The 25,019-nt window shown below is 35.8% G+C and overlaps 1 protein-coding gene across 1 annotated transcript in view; it reads left to right on the top strand.

Annotated features, from left to right (window-relative positions):
• Positions 1-25,019, top strand: part of MYO3A (myosin IIIA) — a 199,902-nt gene that overhangs the window by 27,745 nt on the left and 147,138 nt on the right. The window contains exons 5-8 of the mRNA XM_054590298.1: positions 10,429-10,505; positions 15,189-15,334; positions 18,056-18,121; positions 21,055-21,210. Coding sequence (XP_054446273.1) covers positions 10,429-10,505; positions 15,189-15,334; positions 18,056-18,121; positions 21,055-21,210 — 445 coding nt within the window. The remainder of the gene's footprint in view (positions 1-10,428; positions 10,506-15,188; positions 15,335-18,055; positions 18,122-21,054; positions 21,211-25,019) is intronic.

The following is a 25,019-nucleotide window of genomic DNA, read 5'->3' as shown; positions in this document are numbered from 1 at the left end:
GAAACTAGGAAAAAAAATCCCATTTACAATAGCAACAAGAAAAATAAAGTACCTGGAAATAAATTTAACCAAGGAGATACAGGACCTATACTTGGAAAACAATAGAACATTGAAGAAAGAAATTAAGGAAGATACAAATAAATGGAAGCCTATACCATGTTCATGGAATTGAAGAATTAATATCATTAAAATGTCCACACTACCCAAAGTAATCTATAGATTCAATGCAATTCTTATTAAAATACCAATGGCATAATTCACCTATGTAGAACAAATACTTCAAATATTTATATGGAACCTAAAAATACCCCAAGTACCCACAGCAATCTTGAGAAAGAAAAACAAAGTAGGAGGGATCACAATATCTGGTGTCAAAGTATACTCCAAAGCCACGGTAATCAAAACAGTCTGGTACTGGCACAACAACAGACACATAGATCAATGGAACAATATAGAAAGCTCAGAAATAAATCTATGTCTCCATGGTCAATTAATATTTGACAAAGGAGACATGAACATACAATGGAGTAAAAATAACCTCGTCAATAAATTGGGAGAGCTGGACTGGTGCATGCAAAAACATGACGCTAGACCACCAACTTACAGCATACACCAGAATAAACTAAAATTGCATAAAAAAACATAAATATAAGTCATGCCACCATTAAAGTCCTAGAGAAAAACATAGGGAGTAATATTTCAGATAGCCCATGTAGCAATATTCTTGCCCTTATGTCTCCTAGGGCAAGGGAAATAAAAGAAAAAATAAACAATTTGGAATACATCAAATTAAAAAGCTTCTGCACAACTAAAGTAACCATCATCAAAATGAAAATGAAACCAACTGTATGGGAGAACATATTTGCCAATGATATATCAGACAAAAGTTTAATCCCAAAATATATAAAGAACTCATGTGACTTAACACCAGGAAGACAATCCACTTAAAAAAAATGGACAAAGAACCTAATCGACACTTCTTCAAGGAGGCATGCAGTTGGCCCATAGACATAAGAAAATATGCTCAACATCACTAGCCATCAGAGAAATGCAAATTAAAACCACAATGAGCTATCACCTCACACCTGTCAGAATGGCCATGATTAATAAATCTATGAAAAACAAGTGCTGGTGAGGATGTGGAGAAAAAGTAACCCTAGTGCACTGTTGGTGGGAATGCAGACTGGTACAGCCACGATGGAAAACTGAAATTTCCTCAGGAAACTAAAAAGGGAACTGCCTTTTGACCCAGCAATTTTGCTGCTGGGAATATAGGATCCCAAATCACTAATTTAAAAGAACCTGTGCACCCCAGTGTTCATAGCAGCTTATTTACAATAGCCAAGTGCTGCAAACAGCCTAAGGGCCCATCAGTAGATGAATGGATCAAAAAACTGAAGTACATTTACATAATGGAATACTATGCAGCAGAAAGAAAGAAGGAACTCCTACCTTTTTGGGACAACATGGATGGAACTGGAGAATATTATGCTAAATGAAATAAGCCACTCGGTGAAAGACAAATACCATAAAATCTCACTGATAAGAGGAATCTAATGAACAAAATAAACTAATGAACAAAATACACCCACAGGCATGGAAACATGGGGCAGACAGACCATGGCCAGAGGAGAGGGAGAGGGGGATAATGGTGGAAAGAAGGGGAAGAGACTAGTTAAAGACATGTATGAATTACCAGTGGACATCGACAACAGTGTGGGAATAACTGTGGGAGTGGGGGATGGGATCAGTGGAGGAGGACAAAGGGGGGAAAATTGGGACAACTGTAATAAAATAACCAAAAAAATTTTACAAAATACCAACAACATTTAGATGGCCCAAATTTGATTGTAAACCTTCTCCCATTTTCAAATTTCCAAGTAATTAAATCTCCTTGCAAATGAAAATGAAAATGAAAAATAATGGAGTCTAAAATAAAGTCACACAAAAAGAGAAATAATATGTTGGGGAAAAACTAGGGGGAAGAACCACTTTTAAAATATGTCAGAGCTTTAGAATTTTCATACCTATACAAAAAATTAATATTTTACTTAGACTTTTTTTTTTTTTTTTTGCTTTGGGTAGGTGACCTTTATTTGAAAGGAAAGACATTTATAATTCTTTTGTTATATAAAGCAAAACCATAAATGGGCTCTAAAAGAGAGTTTTGTAGTTTCAGCTGAACTTGTCGAATCAAGTGTTCCTTGAGCTGAACATTAAGTTGGATTAAAACTATTCAACATTGTAGATAATGTGGTATGTCTTGGTCAGGGAGGTATTTAGTTGTATCGACAAGAAACCCAAAGTAACTGCAGAGAAGAGGAGCAGGACAAAGGGGACTGAAACTGAAACGGGAGAATGGAAGGCAACAACCACTACCGCTTGCTGCTTCTTGCTGTCACACTGAGAAACCAAATCTCTAATCTGCTCCCCTTTGAATGTCTACAGATCAGTCTCTGGAGTTACTAAATTGCCCATCGAGGCCACTCAGTATGCAGCCTCCACCTTCCCAATCTGGATAACCTTATGGGTCCATTGCCAACAGTTAACCGACCTATATTTTTAGCATCTCAAGTCAAAGGAATGAAGAGTGAGAGAAGGAACTCAGTTGAACCAGTCGGGTCAGACATCCCTTTTTAATCCAATTAGCCCTGACTTGGGAATGGGTTGATACTGTACAAGCAAGCCTGCCTTGGCCTATTCTGCAAATAACTATGAATAAAGATATTTTTAAAAGGATTATGGAGAGAGCGAGAGAAACAAAGATATTTTCTAAATATTCTAGAGAATTTTTTTTCTTATTAATGTGCACTGTCCTATATTCTGAAGGTGTTTAAAATTTTAGTTTTTAATTGTTGAAATAAAATTACATACCTAAAAATTCTATTATGAAGTTAAGAATGGATTTCAGACATTTTTAAAGTTTTTATTTAGAAAAAGAGAAAGGAAAACTTTACATCTAGAGATTTACCTAACGCAAAACAAACTAATTTCTTCAGTGCAGCTGTAAAAATTGTAATAAAAGCTACCAAGTATGCCTTTCCATGGTATGATAACTTTTGGTGAACCAAAAAAGACTTTCCTTATATTTTTTTAAGAATTACCTTTTTGCCCTTCAGTTTTTCTTATTGTAAAGTTATTGTAAAATAAGTGTTTTGAACTAGAAGTAAATTATCTTAGTCTGCAGGACAATGGAAGAGGTGAATGGAAAAGTAAGATAAGAGATCAGTGATCATGAACCCTAAATGAGAAGTATTATATATACTCAACTCTATAACTGAGGTTCAGTGCTACATACACACACAAAGTCATACATAATTGAATGGCACAGACAGCTCTAGGTGCATAATTCATGTGTTCAAAGCCAAGGAGAGCATAGCAAGCAGTAATCTTTTTTTTTTTTCTTTTCTTTTTTTTTTAATTAATTTATTTACTTTTTAAATACATTTGTCTCTGCCTTCCCCCCCTCTTTCCCTTGCCCCCTCCCACCTTCCCTCCCTCAGCTCTTCCCCTTTGGTTTTGTCCATGAGTCCTTGCTATATGTTCCTTGACTTTCCCCTTCCCTTCCCTTTCCCTGCCCCCGCCTTCCCTCTTGTCTCTGTTGATTTCTTTTCCTTTCAGTGTTGCTGGTCATATTTGCCTTGCTTCTTTGCATTGTTGGTTAGGTTCCGCTTATAGGTGAGATCATATGGTATTTGTCTTTCGCCCCCTGGCTTATTTCGCTTAGCATGATGCTCTCCAGTTCCATCCATGCTGTTGCGAAGTTTAGTACTTCTTTTTTTCTTTCTGCTGCGTAGTATTCCATTGTGTATATGTACCATAATTTTTTGATCCAATCATCTACTGATGGGCATTTAGGTTGCTTCCAACACTTGGCTATTGTAAATTGTGCAAGCAGTAATCTTGATGTCTTTAGAGAAAGTATTACACCATTTCTGTTACACGAGTTGAGTATTAAAGAAAGGGAAAGATCTAGTGCCAGGAGGACTGAAGAGAAGATAGATTTTAAGGGAAATCATATTAGTATTGATAAAAGTGGTGGTTGCATAGAATCAAGTACCTTGTGTTACCTCATGGACTCATTAAATGTTAAAACTGGAGATAACCTCGACTTTCATTTGCTGTATTAAGTACAGGGATGTCAGAAGATTTCCAATATCCCTTATATGCAAAATGTGGGAATATGAATTTCCTATTGAAAAAATATAAAACTTATGACACTCACTACATAGCCCAAGAGTAATGAAGAATCATTGATTTACTTCCATCTCCTCAATCAACAAGGAGAAAACAAAAGCCAGGGCCCATGGTGAGGTAGACCTGTACTGAAACTCCATTGCTCACCTCACCTCTGTTAAGTCCCTGCTCTGGTGGAACATAGTTACCTGAGGGATCGGTCTCCTAGAATATCAACTCAGAGTTAGTGTCCAGTAATCCCAGAAAAGTCTGGTTATTTCCTTGTCCCCAGTGCACAGTCACCCTGGGAAAATGCCATTGGTCCCTTTTGGAAGGTTGGAGAAAAATCAACAGTATAAATTTTTGGCAGTGTGCTGGGGCTCTCCCCTTTGTTCAAGTGTTTCTGGGTCTGTAAAGTACCTGAAGTCTTGAAATAATTGAAGGGCTGTGACTGTCTGTTTTTATGATTCAAGTTCACTTTTGTTCACTTAACTTAGAAGTATTTTGCTTATACAGATCAAGTCAGAATTTAGTAGGCTTCCCATCTACAACTTCTAGGAACAACAAGATCAGATAGGCAACACTGTCAGACTCTTAGTACTTTGACTCTGCTGCCCACTATGGTAACCATGTCCACCTTGCTTTTTGTAAATGAGGGTCACCACTTGGCCCCTGCCATCCTGTGATCCAATTATTCCTATTACAGTTAGCTGTCCCTGTGTAGTGGCAGCAGCAGTAGCCATTGCAAGTTCTAGCCTACAGAGAAGAGGGTTACCAGAGCTGTTCAAGGATGCTGAGGCTCCCCTCAAAAACATATTTCCCACAGTTCTGTTGAAACAAATAGCTTGTGGGCTCTCCTACGCTGGGTGAGCAGGTCTTAAATGATAAATCCACTCTAACGTTCCAATCTTCCTAAGCCTTTGAATCCCTTCTGCAAAGTAAACTAATGTAGTTTTGGTATTACCAGTTCATGTACTGGGAACCACTATTTGATCCATTTCTGAGCCAACCAACCAAACAAACTGATAGAGAGGCTTTCTAACCCCCCAGCTGCAATATTAAATCCAATGTTTCTGCTTAGTGGCCTCATATCAATAAATTGAGTCTGATCCAGATTTATGTTCCTTCCACCATTATGCCTCACCCTTAATGTCCATGCCCACACATATTCTCTGAATCCCTGTGTAACTTTGAAAATCAAGTAGTACTTTGTACTTTTGTACCTCATCTTTAGGGTTGTGTTAGGGCTTAAGTCTAATTATAGGTTTAGAAGTACAGAGAGGCAGTTAGGGTGGGTCCTGGAAGAGAGTAAGTAGTGTCTTATAAGGCAACTACTCGTACATCAGAGGAGGCCATTACAGTCTCCTCGGGCAACTCAAGGTTGATATCCTTCAATGGGGTTAGAAAGGTTAATTGTACCAACAAAGAAGACTCATCATAATTTAGAAGTTCAATGTCCCCAACTTCAACAAGTCCACATTCCAATTTTCAGGATCTCACTCCTTTTCAATCAATGCCCTCACTTTAACGGTAGACACCCTGTGAGGTTGGGAAATTAATTTGCAATTCAGCCACTTGCAAGATGAGATTCGGGTTTGGTTTTCAGCAATCTCTTCAGCTACAGGAGAGAAAGGTTTTTTTGAGGGCAGACAAAGAAGCTTTCAGGTCCTTTATGCAGCACTTGAGCTGGAAGTTTGAATTTCCAAGCTCATCCTTTTCTGTCCTCACTTTGACCAGTTATATTAGAAGCAACCAGCCAATCTCATTATACTTAATAGTTTGACAAAAATGTTTAAAGAGATCATATAGATGGTCACCCTGAACTGTACCTCTTATAAGTGTTTGACTGCAAGTATCCAATGACAGTATTTTCCATATCTCTAGGCCAGTATTTTGCACATTATGCCCATGGACTATCAGTGTTCTTTACTACTGGAAACAGAGCCATTAGTGTCTTTGAATCTAATGAGATTGGAAAAGCAATTGCAGAAGCACCAGAACCAACTCAGAAAGCTCATTTTTAAGATGCTGTTCCTCTACAACGACTCTCAGTACCAAAATCTGTACTAGGGTTCTCCAGAGAGACAGAAGACACACACACACACACACACACACACACACACACACACACACACACACACACAAACTCTCTCTCTCTCTCTCTCTCTCTCTCTCTCTCTCATATACATATGGAGTCTTGGCAACTCCAAAATCTGATGGTAGGCTGGCAGCTGAAGACCCAAAGAAGAGGTGCAGTAAGTCCAAATGGTATCTGCTGTTAGAACTTGCAGTGGAGGTCAGTCTTTGCTCTGTTAAGGCCTTTCACTTATTGAATGAGCCTCACCCACATTATGCAGAATAATCTGCTTCACTCAAAATCTACTGATTTAAATGTTAACCTTATTCAAAAACACCTTCACAGAAACAGCCAGAATAATGTTTCACCAAACATCTGGGTCCCATGGCTCAGCCAACTTGACTCATAAGATTAATTATTGCTGTGTCTTAACCTCATTACCAAAATGAAGATATTGGATGGTGCCATACATTTTATGGCCCCTCTTGTTGAAATAGTTCCATATTTTTATAATTTCAGTTCTTATTCCTGCAGTATTTTGTTTTTAACAAAACAAATAAAAAATCCCATGGTCTTCCCTTTGGTATCTGGAGATGGCAAGGGTTTTACTGTATGGTTATAGAAAATCAAGTTTCCTGAAATTTTCTGGTATGTTTGAACCATGTTGGAAACCACACATATGATGTTTGTTCGACTTGCTAAGACCCTAAGAGACCCTTTGACCTCAGGTATGAAGCCTGTACATTTTTCTTCCTAGAAATGGGACTAGTGCAATACAGAACAGATTTGCTGTGCAGCCATCAGCAGCCCTGGAATCCTTATTGAAGGGGCCTAAAATAGCATTAAATTCCCCAGCAGTATAATCAAGCAAAGGGCTAAAGAATCATTAACATAAACTTCCTTCATGTTTCTATGCTTTTGACTTTTAATGGATTATTATCCTCTCTACTAGTCTGTTTTCTGTTCAGTTCTGATCTCTTTTTGGCCTCCTGTTCTTTCAATAACCTTTCATTATCCCAACTTGCTGCCTGGAATTTTCCACCCTTTGCCATTTTTCTCCCTTGAGATGCTTATATAACTGTTTACTTTGGTGACTTATTCCATTAGTTCCTCTCTGGACAAGATGATTTTGCTAATCTGACATCCTAGGGCTCCTGAACTTATCATTTGAATTCCTGTTGCCTTTTAAAGTCATTTGTGTCAATCATTTTTTAATAGAATTTTATATTTTCCAACCTCCTTAACTACTTTCCTTGTGAGAATTTATATTGAGTAAAAATGCCATTTGTCCTCAGGAAACTCATTTTTCTCTCCAGCTAAAGTTTACTAATCTGAAATGAACTTTAGAACCATTAAGTTGCTTTTTAGCTTCGAAGCTGTTTGGTTGTGTCAGTAAATGGTCTAGAGGTTTAACAGTCATTGTAGAAACAGTCAACAAACATGAGATTTGGTAAACAACTCCCCTGTCACTTTCATAGTTGAGTGTGTGTCCTGTTTCTAATGTGATAATCATCCACTATTCTCTGACTCACCAATTTCTCATTCTACATAGTTGTATTTTTTCTTCTGAACTTATTTTGATACTTTTTGTTTTACTTTCTTTATAATCAGGGCTGAATTTTTCTTGTTTCCATGCAGTTTACAGGAACCAGGTATAAAACATTCTTTCTGTAGGATCTCAACAGACACATATATGAGACTCTAGGAGCATTGTAATTCATTACCCCAGCACTCCTTAGAACAGTGGACTTTGAAGGGAGTGTTAGGGTGTTCGCAAAATATCATTGGCATGCAGAAAGAAATACTTATACCTCTATTACAGTTATTTTAATCTCATCCTTTAAAATTACCTTCATTTTATATTTCATAATGTCTATATTAATGTACAAGTAGATATTTAGACAGTAGACTATCTTTATCTATATCTATGTACAGTGTACTTGCTCAAAAGTTTTTTATTGTTTGGGATGTGTGATTAAAGGGTTTGGAGGCCAAACATTTGCTCCTTCATGTGTAAAATCATTAGGGTCTTGTATTAGTTAGGGTTTCTTGGTTGTAAGGAATAGAAACTCACTGACCATCTGAGGCAAGAACTGAAAACAACGCTGCTGACTTACAAAGTCAAGGGAGAAGCTGGATCATCCAGCCTCCTAAGAAAAGAACGATGGCAGTCTTGGACCTCAGGTGCAGTACCACCTCTACTAATCCTTAGGCCTTGCCATTGGTGGACTCAGCTCTAGCTATCTCACTCCCTCAGTGTCTCCACTCAAAATTCACTTTTCTAAGGGAGAGAGACTGAATGGTCTACCTCGAGTCATATGCCCCACCCCTAAAAACCTTTTCTCAGCATCCTTTCATAAATATTTCCTGCTGTCAATGTCTATAAATTCAGATGCCAAGACATGAATACTTACTGAAAGAAGCCAATTATGACATAATTTTCAAATCCAGAAAGAGAAAAAAATATATCACACATGATTAATCTAAAATGTCTCTTTCCTGCCAGAAGCAATACTTCTGATTTTTTACTTCATTTTAGTTTTTTCCTTTCCTTTTCCATTCAGTAACTTGAATGGAAATTGAAGTTCAGTAACTTGACATTTGAATTCTTAAATTTTCTTTATGAAATTGAAACAAAAATGTCCACCAAGGGTCAAATGTAATTTAAAATTTTTTCATAAATATTTAGAAACCCTTAAATTTTAACAAATTTAGAATCCATTTTAAATTAAATTGCCTTTACAATTTGTATATTTTCCCACTCACATAAATAAATTACTATATACTAATACTACTGTGAAATTCATGCTTAATCATTTCTGCCTCTAGTTAACAGAAAAAAACAAGATAAAATGTTCAGATTTAATTTTATTTTTCTGAAAGGTGGAAGACCTGGAGTAGAAGTAGAAGTAAAGTAGAAGATGTCTTTTGGAGAAATGTGATATTAAATATTGATTTCTTGTCATCACATAGTCTGTTAGAAAATATTTAAAGGAGAATCTTCAAGCACAAATTAGAAAATCTCCTTTGAATTTGAAAAAAAAAGTTTTAGTGAAGTTTTTTTTTTTTGTAAATAAACTTCTTTAAAGGCAAAATTTGAAGGACATAAATAAAGAGTCTGTTTAGGACAAGATTTACATTTAGATGGAGTTGGTCCTTAAGGGATGGAATAAATGTAGAACCAAAACATACTAGCACCTGCCCCTCTGCTCAAGTATATTTCCACTGGTAAAATGCTCATTTGGTTGAATTTCATGATAAATGTCAAATGCCACCTTAGAGGAATCAAATATATCCAATTTTAAATTTCTATTAGTGCCTTGTTCTACTTGGCTTGTCAGATAAACATCCAGAGCCTAAAACAAATGTGACACCCGGGAGGTACTTTTCAAAACAGGGCAATCAGGGAATGAAAGCCCATGATTTGGTTATAACCCATCAAGTCCAGAGAAGGTCAAGGGAAGCAGCACTGAAGCACCAGAGGGAAGTAACCAGGCCCCCATGTGAAGAGCAGGAGTGTAAAATGCAAGACAAGAGACTTTCCTCCTAATTTTCTGGACGGTCAGTTAGGATTATGTCTAACCAGATGGAATGAATGGGATGGCATGATTTAAATACTTGGCTATTCATTGTAGTCCTTTGGTCTATATTCTCTCTAAAGGAAAATAATGGATTCTATTAATGATGTTACTTTAAATGGATGTTGTTAATTTGACTCTTCCAGTCACCCACCATGTGCATACCACCACAAATATTCTCAGATTCACCAGAATTTGATAGTGAGCAGAGAGAGGGGAGTTAGGAAGCAAACCATTCAAGTAACAATACATGCTGAAATATGTAATACAGACAAATCGTTAAAAATGTAGAAGGTAAAAAGAAACAGAGGTTAGTATGATGAAACAGATTAAAGGTCAGCATGGGGGACCTAAAACTTGAAATGAGGCTTTAAAGGATGCAACGGTTTGGAAACAGGTTTGGAAATAGAAAACAGGAGGACCAGTCTGTATTTTGGCTATGCAAAAATCCTGACTTAGGATCCTTTAATGTGAAGTTCAAGTCCAGTGGCAGCTTAAGGGAACAGAATTTTAATATTTGTTTGTAAGGAAGCTTATTGCAATGGGAATCTCTTTACATGAGAAATTAATGCAAGAAGTCTTGCCTCTTCCTTCCAGGTGTGTCTGCACAGCTGACCAGCACCTGGCACCGTCGGAATACTTCCGTAGGAACACCGTTTTGGATGGCTCCTGAGGTCAGACAAAATTTTAGGGAGACAAATGTAATAATTGATCCTCTCTGACTTTCCTTTTAATGAGTAATCTATCTCCATATGTATTTTAGAATATTACTAGAATAGAAGAAACTGTCAGTGGTGTTTTTATGTGAGGTTTTTGCATGCCTGAGGAGGAACTTGGGAGGTGCTCAGTAAATCAGCAGCGAATGAATAAATTAGCAAATGAAGCATTGAATGAATGAATGAATGAATGAATGAATGAATGAATGAGTGAATGAATCAAAGGAGCTAAGGAGAAACGGCTTGCAGCCTTAATTTTTCATTAAATTTGTTTTCATTTTAATTGCTTAGCATGTATTCATATAAATGATATTTAGATTCCAGTTTTAAATTATTTTAGAAATATATGAAAATTAGCCTTTGTTTAAGATCAGATTCAGGTCTGTTAACATATATAACAGATTTCCATAGTGAGTCACTGCTTGGGAACTGTGTTCAGCTTTAGTAGATTTTTTCCATTGTTGCTGTTGGGATGTAGAGAAACTGCCAAAATAGTTGAGGAGAAGAGTGTTCTAGAGTCACATCTTCTCTCCACAATCACTGTTAACACCTTTAGTGTTTTTAATTATGTTTATCAGAAAAGAATGCTTATTTTTAAAAACTCTCTTTGCAACCTTTCCTCTACTATTTACCTACAATTTTCTGAGGGGAGAAGGGAGGAAAAGGAGTTCAAATACCACATTAATATTGCAATATCTTATAATTAAATTTGAGGATTTAATCCTGCCATACTGTTAAATAGTAATTTAATTATTACTTGCAAAAATATTGTTAATGTAGCAATAAAATATGCAGAAAGGATAAATTATCTTAAGAAACTTTTAAAAACTCCAGTGGATTTAAAAACTTTTAACAGGGACTACATCTTAGAATAAAAATAAAGAGTATAGTCATAGAAACAAAAGTAAAGTAGAATAAGATTTTATAGCTTATCCTGATATATTGCTAGTTTTAAAATCTTATGAAAAACATTTAAACTGAGAAATTAATAAAATATAGCATATAGCTATAAACCAAACATTGCATCTTATTCACATCTATTAATAATATTAGATATAAGAAATACTATAAGAGATAATCATTCTATTATTATATAATTAACAATAATTGATCATCTAGTTTTATATGTTAATTTACAGTAACTAAGCCATTATTATGTTTAAATTTGCCATTTAGTAAAAATGATTTTAATTAATAGATTTTGGAATCACTCTATGAGTAAAAGTAAATATTTTGATCTATCTAAAATTTAATTACCAAAGTATTAAATGAGCTAATAATTAAAATTTACACTTCTTAATGTGCAGTTACTAGACAGGCAGACTTGTTCAAATCAATTATCAGTTGGACATGAATTCTTGATTTGACATTTTTAAATTAAATTCTAGATTAAAGGTAGCATTTGTTGGTTACATAAAGCCATCCTTCCCAAACTGGGGTACATGTATGTCAGGATGAAGGCAACACAGGAAATAGTGACTGTGGTTGGTGACTACATGATATATTGTTTAAGCCAGGACACTTTGGAGAGTGAAAGGAAATGGTATTTCTAATGACTTTAAGAAAGCAAGCATAAACCAAGAATGTCTCTGGCAAATTAGGGAATAAATTCACCTAAGCCTATGGGGAGATAGTCCTGGACCACTTGTGTCAAGCCATAAAATAACAATACTTGGAAAAAAAATAAGGATTGGGCAAAAAACACTTTTATGGTGAGGCAGGCAAACACGTACAACAGAATGAAAAATTCATATGAATGTAGTTTTATTTTTAACAGCTTTATTGAGATATAATTTACATACCATTCATTTAACATGTATAATTTAATTATTTTTAGTATATATGTATATATATACAGGGTTGTACAACCATCATCACAATTTAATTTCAGAACATTTTATTTCCCCTAAAAGGAATCCCATATTCATTTACAGTCACTTCCCATCCCCTCCCAAACTCCTCTAAACTAGGCAACTGCCAATCTGTTTTCTGTCTATAGATTTGCCTATTCAGTACATATCCTATAAGTGGAATCATACAATATGTGGCCTTTGTGTCTGGCTTCTTTCTCTCAATGTTCATCCATGTCGTAGCATATATCAAAATTTCACTCTTTTAATGGGTGAAATGATATTCCTTTGTATACATACACATACCACATTTTGTCTATCAATTACCAGGTGATGCACCTTTGAGTTATTTCCACTTTTTGGCTATTATGAGCAATAACTTACATGAATATTTGTCAAACGAAATTTTTGTATTTTTGACATTTTATTTTTCATGTACAGTTTACACTCAATATTATTTTGTATTAGTTTCAGGTATAGCTCAGGGGTTAGATAATCATATACTTTACAAAGTGTTCCCCCCAATATTTTCAGTGCCCACCTGGCAACATACATATTTATTACAATATTATTGACTATATTCTCTATGTTGTACTTTACATCCTTGTGAGTCTGTAACTTATCAATCTGTACCTCCCAATTCCTTCTTTTTTCACCCAGTCCCCTAATCCCCCTCCCCTCTGGCAACTTTCTCTGTTCTCTGTATCTATGAGTCTGTTTCTATTTTGCTTGTTTGTTTATTTTATTCTTTACATTCCATATTAAGTGAAATCATATGGTATTTGTCTTTCTCTGACTGACATATTTCACTTAGTGTAATACCCACTAGATGCATCCGTGTTGTCACACATGTTAAGATTTCATTCTTTTTATGGCTGAGTAATATTCCATTTTATATTGTCACATGAATTTTTAATACAAAACTTGGGACTCTTGTGCTTGCTCCCAGTACTTCAGGCTATGCTCTCATTTTAGCAATTCACTCCACTGTGATCTTAAAATTATATTCATAGGAAGAGTTGGGAAGTATTGAGTAATATGATGTCCCCATCCTCATAGTGACTCTTAACTTATGGAGGTAAATATTCTCTCTCTGTCTCTCATAGAATAGATAGATAGAGAGAGAGATAGATTGAAGGACATGCACACACACACACACGCACAGATATAATTTATTTATGTATTTATTATTGGCCTTCAGGAGCTAAAAATTGGATTGGTTTATGGTCCCTTGTCTATTTGCCCATGAATTCACTACCCAACCCAAGAACCTACATTTGCTTCTATGTTCTTCCTCTATCCCACTTTCTTGCATCCTTCCTGGAGTAACTCTTGTCCTACATGTTACATTTATTGTTGCATTCCTTTTAGTTTTTAATCATATCCATATGTTTATATTTAACCTGTTTCTGTACTTGCCATTAGTATCAGTTATGAATAAAGACATATTTATGAAGGAATCACCCTTCCTTCATATGGATGGCATGTATGTAAATGTGGCCAAGTAAACTCCAGTGTGCCAACACAGGGATATTTTAATGTGTTAGGCCTGAAATTAAGTGGGGCCAGAAAGACGGACTGTTGTTCCAGACAGGGCCTTGTAGTTCTTTTGATTCATGTATCATTTCATAGTTCTACAGTTAAATGATAAAACTCTTACCTGCCATCATCCCCAAATCATGTCTTTATTTATCTTATGGGTTGGAATTCACAAAATTTAAAAAAATTATAAGTGTAAAACATAGTTTTTAAAAAGTGTAAAGTTCAATTTTCTTTTTGTGATCATTGATGTTATTATTATTAATTGCAGTCCATCTGTATTTATATTTGCATATTTAGAAATAAATTCTGAAGTAATTTTTTAGTAATTCTTCCATGTAATACTATCTTATAATATTGCAAAAAGAAACATTTTTTCAATTATATCCTTTGATTAGTGAAATTTTTAAAAACCTTGTTGTAGTTTTACACTTTAGTGTGCTCCCAGATAAGTGTTGATACATTTTTAACAATATTTATTCTTATTCATTATATTTTTCTTTTATTAATGGCATAAACCTATTGCATTCCTTCAAATTGTCTCATTCCTCCCTTGGGTACCCTTGCCTTCTAGTTGCCAGGAAAGATTAAGGCCATTTAGTGGCTCTCAAGTTTATTTTTCTTTACCGCCTTCATTTTTAATTCACTAAAGATATGTTCTTTATCTCACCAAGATGTATGACTTCATTTACTCATCAGATGTTCATGGAATGACTGATTGCACAATCTTAAGCTGTGCATTTGATCCTATCTCTTTGCATTTGGGGCTCAGTTTCTTTGCCCTTTCTGTTTGACATTTTCAAAAATATTTCTTTTCATAAGCTTTTCCCCTTATGTTTGCAAACCTGTGTTTGCTAAGGTAGTCTCTGTTCTCAGAATGAAACTACTATGACTGATAACAATTTGAGCTTTTACTCTCCCAAGTTACTGCCTTTACTCATAGCTATCAAACTTCATCAGCTTGAACATTTACACATTGTTCTAAACATCTTGCTACATGTTTTTTTTAATCCTCACCCGAGGACATGCTTATTGATTTTAGAGAGAGAGAGGAAGGGAGGGAGAGAGAGAAGGAGTGAAACATCGATGTGAGAGAGAAACATCGATAGTTGCCTCTGGTGACTGAACCTGCAACCTAGGTATGTGCACTGACTGGGAATCAAACACTTGTGGACTATGAGCTACATCAGGCAGGGTGCTACATGTTTGTTAAAGTCACAAACTTCACCTTTTATTTTTCATTTTCTACTAGGTGATTGCATGTGAGCAGCAATTGGATACCACGTATGATTCCAGATGTGACACGTGGTCCCTGGGGATCACAGCAATTGAACTAGGGGATGGAGACCCTCCACTGGCTGACCTGCATCCCATGCGCGCACTCTTCAAAATACCAAGGTGAGCAGATTCTAACACTTGGTCCAGTGTCTGCATCCCGAGTGCCCTCCAGCCTCTGAGTGCCCATCATGCTTATCATGGAAATAGTCAGCTATATATCAGCAAGTCGGCGCAGAGTGGCCTGGAATATCATTGTGCTTCTTCCGATATACTGTATTTGTTCAATAGCTTCATTTCCTTGGTCTAAGTAGAAGAGTTTTCTCTTGATGCATAGCATCTTTTTCCTTTTGCAAGGATTTGCTGTCAGAAAACGGCAGTCCCTCCCAGTCTTTATCCACTCCCAGCTCAGTGCAGCGCCCTGGTCCACAAGTGGTGCAACAGTGATTTGATTTGCTTTGCTTCACTGTCAGTCTAGTAACTTTCACTGCTTGCTAAGACTTCTCTTCGTTTAGAACTTTAAAATAAAATATAAAAATTATAAAATAAAATTTATTGATAAAATAATTATTTAAAACATGCTAATGTTTTGAATATATTAACATAAAACAGTAAACTTAAAAGAATAATCTCTTCGGAGCCATGAATGCACATTCCTTTATCTATGTAGACCCCTCCCCTTTAGTGTGTATATTGACAAACTTTTCCCTCTTTTTCAATTACTATTTTATATGTTTTGGTTAGCTCCCAGACAGTTCAGAAAACTGACATGAAAAGACTTCCTATTTTTATTATAGTTGTGTTATCTTCTGAAGACTCTCTTAAGGATTTTGCCCAGTGTCTTAATTTTAATGGAATGCACAAAGAGGGCCTGTGGTGACAGGGGTCCAGGGCACAGTGGCCGGTGGTATGTCTTGGCTTGTTGCCACATTCTCTATTAAACCCCATGGTTCCAATGCCTATAGAACATAGTCATATGTACAAAGCCCTGGGGGTAGTTTTCTAGTCCTAAGAATTAATGCCAGTATTTTATATTCATTTCCAAATGGGTCCATTTGGAGTATTTAGCATGTAATTAAATTAGTATAAGACCAGAGCATTTGACTTTGTTTGTAATTCTACTTTTGAATTTCCTGTCCTACCTATAGGTTCTGAATTACAACACAACAATGCCAATGTATCTTTTAGGTCTTACCGTTTGTAAAATGTACTGCTTATTTGGTAAGTGGGGAAACAAGATTACAAATAAGAACAGAAAACCTGCTCTTTACCACGTCTAAGACATTTCATTAAATTTGAGGAAAACAGAAAAAAAAATCTGTATTTCCCAACTCCTGCTATCATTCAGTATGTATAATGAAGCACTGAGCTTCCTGAACCTTTTTAATAATGGTTTAACTGACTACAGTTAGCCCGATGCTATTACTTTTGGTGACGACGCTGAATGGAGGAGTAATGACGCCGTTGACATATGTTGTACCTATGGGCAAGGCACTTCTGGAAACTACATCATCTTAGTTATTTCTTACTTCTTTACCACCAGTATATCTGTAAAATGGAATTCTAAGAATTCCTATTGACTGTAGAAGCAAATATAAAAAAGGGATCTGAAAAGCTACCCAGTTCTGAGTGCTCTAAAATCATCAAAACTTTGTTATCCTCAGAGGAAGCCAATATATCTCTTACAAAGGAAATTTCAGGAAAACAAGAAACAAAGCAAGATTGTCAAGGGAAGGGAAGAGTTACTTCTTTTAATGTGCAAATCAGCAATCTTCAAATAGTCCTAAGGATTGTAAAATGAGCTTTAGGGGTGACCTAGGGTAGATGAGTAGCTGCACTTTTCTTTAATGAGCCTGTACAAACTGTACATTAATTTCATTATAAGCCATTTAAGAGTAATGCAGGACTGAAGACAAAATGTTTCCATTCCACTAATGAAAACAAAGGATTGTAAAATGAGCTTTAGGGGTGACCTAGGGTAGATGAGTAGCTGCACTTTTCTTTAATGAGCCTGTACAAACTGTACATTAATTTCATTATAAGCCATTTAAGAGTAATGCAGGACTGAAGACAAAATGTTTCCATTCCACTAATGAAAACAAAGAGCTGTTAGAATTAACATAAAGCAGTACTTCAGCAAATTTAACTACCATGGCTGATCAATGTTGCTTGATTACAGAGTTAGCTCAGCCTCATTTTCAAGTGATGGTCTTTTGTATTCATAAACATGTCAAAGACGGAAAGATTTGTTCACTTAAAAATAAAAGTAATTAATAACAAAATCTTTTAAGTGGCACGCAGAGCTTTATAGTTTTCTTTTCCTTGCTTTTGTAACCTTATTTCCGGCCATATATTCCGTAACAACAGAATCATGAAGGCATTGTCCTCGTGTCCTATGCCCTTCTCTGCTGCAGTTTCCTAATTCTTCTGAGCACCTCCTGTTAGGTCACCTCTGTGTACCCTGGATGTCCCTCAGAGACTTCTGCAGGACTCAAAGGAAACAATCTTTTCCCTAGTATTACTTGTCTCTATTCTGCTAAGTATTGATGTTTTCCCCTAGGGCTCTCAGGTAAAAGCAAGAAGATTCTTGAAAACAAAAAAAATTCCAGTTAGAAAAATTAGGTCATCTATTAAATGCTTTCAGAGAAACAAGAAATCTGTCATTTTCTATAAAGAATGATTAATAACTCATTATCTGCCTTTGAATTAAAAAATGATGGTAATGCTTGATTTTACCTGGCAGGACCTTTGAGAGCAGTACTGGATTAGTCTGTCTGGTTCTGCCCTTAATTTTGCACTGACTAACCCATGTATACAATCCAACCTTGATTCTTATTTTTCTAGGAATCCACCTCCCAAACTGAGGCAGCCTGAGTTATGGTCAGCAGAATTCAATGATTTCATTAGCAAGTGAGTAACAAGAGAGTCTTTCTTCAAAAATCAAAGAAATATCATCCTGCGAACCTTGAAATGTGCTTTATCAAACAATTCCTTTATCCTTCTGATTCTCTTCCTCACTTTTTATCTGTTAAATATCCCCAGAGGTTTCCATTATTTTCTTCAAAACAAGCATTTGTGGTTTCTTGTGAATGTTCAATGATCTCATTGTTGTTCAAACAGTGACCTTAGGGTCCTGTTTATTCACTTATTGATAGTGATGCTTATGCAGACTTTTCCTCATTCAATAACACGTTCTTCTGTCCACTTGCTTTTCCCTGCTACGCCCTCAACTTCTCCCACCTGCTTACTCACCATCTATTTAGTATGTTATTTAACCCTCTGTTTATCTTCATCATTAATTTTCAACACAGGAAATATGTATCGCAGTTGGTGAATCACATAATCATATAGATAAATTGCTTATACATTTGAAATTCAGTGAACATTTTTAATATGATGGATATTTACCTCAAGTGCAGTGCCTTAGAAATTCCAGAAGTTATGACTCTAGTCACTTCCAAATATCTGTCCCACAAACTGTTTTTTACTTAAACCACTTTCTATTTTTAGGCATTATGAATGTTTCTAACTTTCTTTTTTAAATAATTATTCTAATACAGTTGTCCCAATTTTCCCCCTTTGCCCATCTCTGCCCAGCCTACCCCTCCCACTCCTACAGTCCATCCTTTTTTTTTTCTACAATTTTTATGAGTTTACCTTAAAAAATAAGGGTATGGGATGACCCCCACCTGTAAGTGGAGTAGAGAGGTCATTAAGATTTGGTGTCAAACTCAGTAATTGTAGAAGGGGCAAAAAAAGTAGAGGAACCAGTCATACCCATTCGTAACCACTATCACTGGTTTTCCTACTGAGAGTATCAGCTATTCTTACAAAGACAAGGAGCATAGATTTAAGAGTTGTAGAAACCAAAAAAGGATTGATAACCTTTTTTCCCTTCGTTTTCACTTAACCAGTCATTACTGAGTATGTATTATACACTAGAGAATATTTAATAAACTGCAATTGAATTTCACAAATCTCTTAGAAACATCATTGGTAACTTTGAAAGGATCCCCTTGATTCATAATTTTACTCCATGTTTGCAGATCCTTCCATGCAGATCCTCAAGTGGAACCAGGTGACTTTGACATATTTCACACAATTTCACCTCTGAGAAACATTTACTGACTTCCTCCAGGCAGTTAGTATTCTGTTCTGTATGGTCTCATTGTATTTGTTTGTTTTCCTCTGGTAACATTGCCACTTTCATTTGGCTACCTTCTTAGAGGTCTTCCTCTCTAACTAGACAGTAAGCAACTGCAGGGCACTGAGCGCGCCTTACTCGTCACTGTAACTCCAGTGTCTTAGCAAAATACCTGTACACATCAGATATTTGATAAAGTTGTACTTGAATAAAATAATTTTATATGTGACTAAACTCAATACATACATACAAGTGCTGCAGATGTCAGACACTGACATCCTGTTAAACTACGTGAAAACTAAGAGCTCTTGTTTTATTTGCAGACATCGTCATCCTTATTCCTTAGCATTTTTAGCATACTTGGGAAATATCTTTTTGTTTAAACCCAATAAAATTAGTTGCCTAATTACCATTTCAGGAGAATTAACAATACAAATTAGAAATGGCACTGCTCAAGTCAAGGCATAGGATCCTTTTTTTTTTTTTTCTTTTTCTATATCCCCAATGACAGCCCAACTCTGACCAGTTTTCTCATAAACATAGATCCTCAGAATCTCAGGCTTGGAAATATATTGTAAATGTATATAGCCCAAACTTATATTCGGAGTGTAAATCCTTCTCAGACACAACCACTGAGTGGTCGTCTAATCAGTGAAAACCATTAATAAAAATAATCATGCTTCTCAATGTGGCCCAGCCTATCTTTGGGAAACCTCCCTGTTGAAGTTGACCTGAAACCTTCCTTATGCTGATATGAAATATGTTTCTTCTTTTTTTTTTAAATTTGATTTACTAATTTAAGAGAGAAAGAGGGAGAGATTGATTTGTTGTTCCACTTATTTATGCATTCGTTGATTAATTTTTGTATGTGCCCTGACTGGAAATCGAACCCACAACCTTGGCGTATTGGGACAATGCTTGAACCTACTGTGCTAACCAGCCAGGGCCTGTTTCTCTCTTAATTTCACCAATCCATTTTAGGATGTTTGTTTGTTTGTTTGTTTGTTTGTTGTTTTTTCTCTCTTGTGATCACTGAGTATTGTCTAATCCCTCTTCCAAATATTTGAAGACACCTGGCATGGCTGATGGAAAATCCTAAATTTCTTCAAATCCTCCTCCTGTGATGTTACTTCAGGTTCTCTCACTCCCTGCCCCCTTTCTTGTGACTCTGCTCTGGTCAGGCCTCTCAAGAAGTGTGACTGCACATACATTTACTGCCAGGGAATTTAAACCCCCTGGATGCACTGGCCTTCTCAAATGGGTTAGCAGTTTTATCACACAGAAAGAAGTAATCAATTGAGAAGCCTTTAAAAGCATTAACAAAGGGAATCTGAAAAGTGTGTTTTGATTTTAGATAAGCATCAAAACTATAATGACATCGTTGTTTATTTTTAGCTACTGACTTGTAAAGGAGACTTAGAAGTGGAGACCAAGTTTAATTATCACTATGCAATAATGCTTTTGGGGGACTAAGGAGTAGTACTTAGGTGGAAGTTGGCAGCATTACAGCATAATCACAGATGTGTGCACTTTCACAAGCATTCATTTCATCATATTGCAGTTTAACATCTTTTGAGATGTTTCGTGGGCTGAGCAATTATGAAGAACATTGTTCTCTATGTTAGAGTAGTTTTTAGGAATGTGAATCCTAATTTATCTAACTTATCTAATAATTGCATGTTCTTTTTTGCCAGTGCAGGTGCTTGACTAAAGATTATGAAAAACGTCCAACAGTGTCAGATCTTCTACAACATAAATTCATTACTCAAATTGAGGGCAAAGATGTGATGTTGCAAAAACAACTCATGGAATCCATTGACATTTATCAATGCATGGGAGGCACAGAAAAGGCCAGGTAATCAAATAATATCTTGATTCCAAAAGCCCAAGGATCACCTAAAAATGTGAACAGTTTTATAATGAAGTAGTTGTTAAGATGAGAAAAGAACTAATTTAAATTCCCTGGTTGTGATTTAGAGATAAGGAACACTTACTGTATATGAAAAGTCATCGTCACATACTGAGTTGCATCCTGAAATTGGTAAAATTACTGGCAACATTTTTTAAATACTTCATCCGAACAAAGAACATGAACTTCAATAGGTGATTGGTATTGATGCATAGTTCCATGTGTTTTCTGCTCCTCTGTAAAGTAAGATATCTTAGATTGAGGTTTAAAAAGGAACATAACATTTGAAAGACTTTTTGACACTAGTATTTGTTGGTATCATTTTCCCTGGTTGAATTACCTTAAAAAATAATTTTAATATCTTTATATTTCCTATTTGGATTTTTAATAATCTCTTATGTAGTTATAATGTTGACTGTGCTTTTTTACTTATTGTAAATACTATATGTGTTTATTTTAGGAAAGTTAGAAAAGAGAGAGAGAAGTGGAAAACATAAAAATCAATCAAGTATAACATTTTAATTTATAACCTAGAGTCTTATGAATAGAAATACATTTTAAAAGAAAATTGAAGTAATATTTTATGTGTTTTAGAGACTGCCTTCTTTCACTAAATAGTGAATATCCATATCATTAAATATCCTTCTACCACAGATTTTTAAATTCCTGCACAACATTCTCTGCCATGACTATTCAATGACTGATTAAATAATTCCTTATTATTAGACATTTAGGTTGTTATTAGTTGTTTTTATTCTAGTAAGTAACACCATAATGAAAAGAGGTGTACATGATTCCCTTATTATTTCCCTAAGATACATTATTATAGATGGTGCTGTTAAGCCTAAGAGTAGTCTTCTATAATTTAAATTCATTCTTGAGAATCTCATTATTCATCTCAGGACCATATCACTATTTAGGGTTTTGGAATAAGTGGGTAGAAAATAGGACATGATTTAAAAGACAATTATATTTGAATTCCTGTTGCAGTTTTACATATTCCTATTTCATTAATGCTTACTATTTGCCGGACATTGTATGAGGACTCTATTTATGTTACTTCATGCACTTTTACAACAACCCTGAGGGAAATACTTTTATGATACCCCATTTTCACAGCTGAGAAGAACTGAGGTTTTTTAGTTTTGTTTCTGTTTTTTTTAGAGAGAAGGAAAGGAAGGGAAGGGAGAGAGAAAAAGAGGGAGAAAAACATCTGTGGTCTGTTACCTCTTGTACACACCCTGACTGGGGACCGAAAAGCAACCCAGGCATGTGCCCTGACCGAGAATCAAACTGGTGACTTTTGCTTTGTGGGATGATGCCCAGCCAATTGAGCCACACTGGTCAGGGGTTTTTTGTTTGTTTTGTTCTTGTTTTTGTTTTTTTTAGAACTAAGGTTTGAAAAGACTCAGTAACTTGTAAGAGGCTGTACAAGCTAATGAATTAGCAAGAATTCAAATCCTGATCCCAAAGCCCAAATTTTATTCACTAAGTGTAAATGACATTAAAATTGTGGATAATCTTGGGAGACATTAATCCTTGCCTATGTGAGTTTATAACTTCACTATATACCTGTAATGAGGAAAAACGAAAGTTGTGAGTGGAGTAGAGTGCCAAAAAGAAGGAAGCAGGCATGGAGGCGGTCTTGGGCTCATGGATGCCCACCTTTTTATCTTTGTGTGACAGTTTCATAGTCTTCCATAATCCCTTCCTTCTCAAAACAAGCAAACAAATCAAACAGAAATTGAAGTTTACCAACATAGTACAGGGTGTTCAATGTCAAGAACTATGAGAGATGTGAGATTTACCCTAATAAGTTAACTTGCCAGTTTTGTGAAGGCTGGAAGAAGACCCAGGACTCATGGTCCATGGACAAAAGGACTTTATTACTCATAGTTAAGTCAGCAGTATGACTTTTATGGTCATGTTTGTTGTCCTTGCCACAAAAGTCCTAGGGTTGATGGCCTAAGTAGGGACTGTATTCACAGCGGGTTTGCCTCATAAGTTTGGGAAACTAATCCTTTAAAAGGGGTCTTTAGCAAATCTGTCCAAACTTATCCCTGGAGCAAACATTATCTTTACTGTCCCAGAGGACAAGAAACAGAACTTTCATCTGTTCTGGGGGGAGACATTTTCTTTGTATTGAAAGCCTGGTGCTCTAAATTCTAGTGATAAAAAATATTGAAAATTGCTATATATTGGGCACTGTAAAAGGCTTAATACTTCTGTTTCTGAGTCACAAAATTTATTCTTACTATCCAGCAAAGAACTCAATATGCTTGCAATGTGAGAACTCATGTATTACACAAATTATGGAAAATTTCCATTCATTATTCTTTAAATACCCTTTTTTATTTTTTTACTTCTAAGAGATAGGTATTGAAATGTCCCACTTTACCTTATATGTCTTATTATTTCTTTTTCATGTTGTCATCCAGTTATCAGTTTCTGCTGCATTCTGGATGACTTCTTCAGAATTGTTTTCAAATTCACTAATTCTCTCTTAGTCTAAGCCTAGTCTAAATTTTATTCTATATACTAATTTTTCTCCTGATATTTGTATTAACATCTGTATTTTTTCATTTCTAAATTTTACCACTATTTTATTTTTTAACCACTCCTTATACATATCTGACTTTTTAGGATTATCTAGCTCTTCACATATGGTTAATTTCTTTTTCTTTTTTTATGAATATAATTCTTTCTTTTTACTCTTTGATCTTATACCACTTAACAGTCATTTTTCATTTGCATTTCAATAAGGGTGAATTATCCTGGTTATTGAGTTTATTTGTTTCCTTAATATTTGGCTTCCTTCCATGGTTTAGGATTTTATTTTATCTGTCATCATGAATGGGGAGTTTGTTGTTTTGATTTTTCTTGCTTTCGGCATTCTTTTCTCCTGTTTTGGATGTTTTGCCTGTGCCATGATGTGGCTTCAGGAGCCCTCTAGGCCAAAGCCTTTCTGCCTACCATGACTTTGAGGATATTGAATATGTAGTCACCGAGCCAGTAGGAAGTAGAACCCATGTCTCTGTTCCATCCTGCAGTCTTAGGCACCTTGCTCCATGAAAGGAAGAAGGTGAAGAATTTTTTCAATCTCTTCCAGCAAGGGATATCTTTACCCTCCACCCTGTCTTCCTGCTCCCCCACCTTCCCCGCCCCCCGCCCACACACACATTCAGCTCTGTGCTCTCCACCGAGTCTAGGTCAGGACCTTCATTGTGCAGTGGCATATTTTAGTTCCTTTACCTTCCAGGACTCTTCTGCCAATTTCTAGTCTTGGGCTTCAAGTCAACCTATAGTTTCTGCCCTCTTACCCACTGTGTATCTTATCTGTTAGGTCCACAGTAATATTCCTCTTTTATCTTTCACAAGTGTGTTTGAAGAAGAAAGGAGTGGGGTTTAAATCATTAACCCACAGAACTTTTTGACTACAGATCTTAGTCCCAGGTCATCGCAGGTGGGAAGATTTAACTGATCTCAACATTTTTATACTAGTCCCAAAGTGTGAGACATACTGAGGAAAAGGAAATGAGGCTCTGGTATGCCAGTGCCAACACCTTGGGCAAAAGTAGTCCTCTTCAAGATCATGCAAAATTGATTGGTTGATTTGTTAAAGTTACCAATATTAATAACATTGATAACAAAATCTGATGTTGCTCAGTCGATATAGCTGACTGAAGCTGGTATTTTTTTGTACCTGATACTAACTTGAAATTGGATTGATACACGTGCTTGGCAGGATACTTAAA

The sequence above is a fragment of the Pteronotus mesoamericanus genome, unplaced genomic scaffold (assembly GCF_021234165.1).
Source record: "Pteronotus mesoamericanus isolate MK-2021 breed Mesoamerican mustached bat unplaced genomic scaffold, CSHL_Meso_final contig_130, whole genome shotgun sequence".
Taxonomy (NCBI): Eukaryota; Metazoa; Chordata; class Mammalia; order Chiroptera; family Mormoopidae; genus Pteronotus; species Pteronotus mesoamericanus.
Note: the sequence above shows the minus strand (reverse complement) of the source record. Positions and strands in the feature narration are given on the sequence as shown.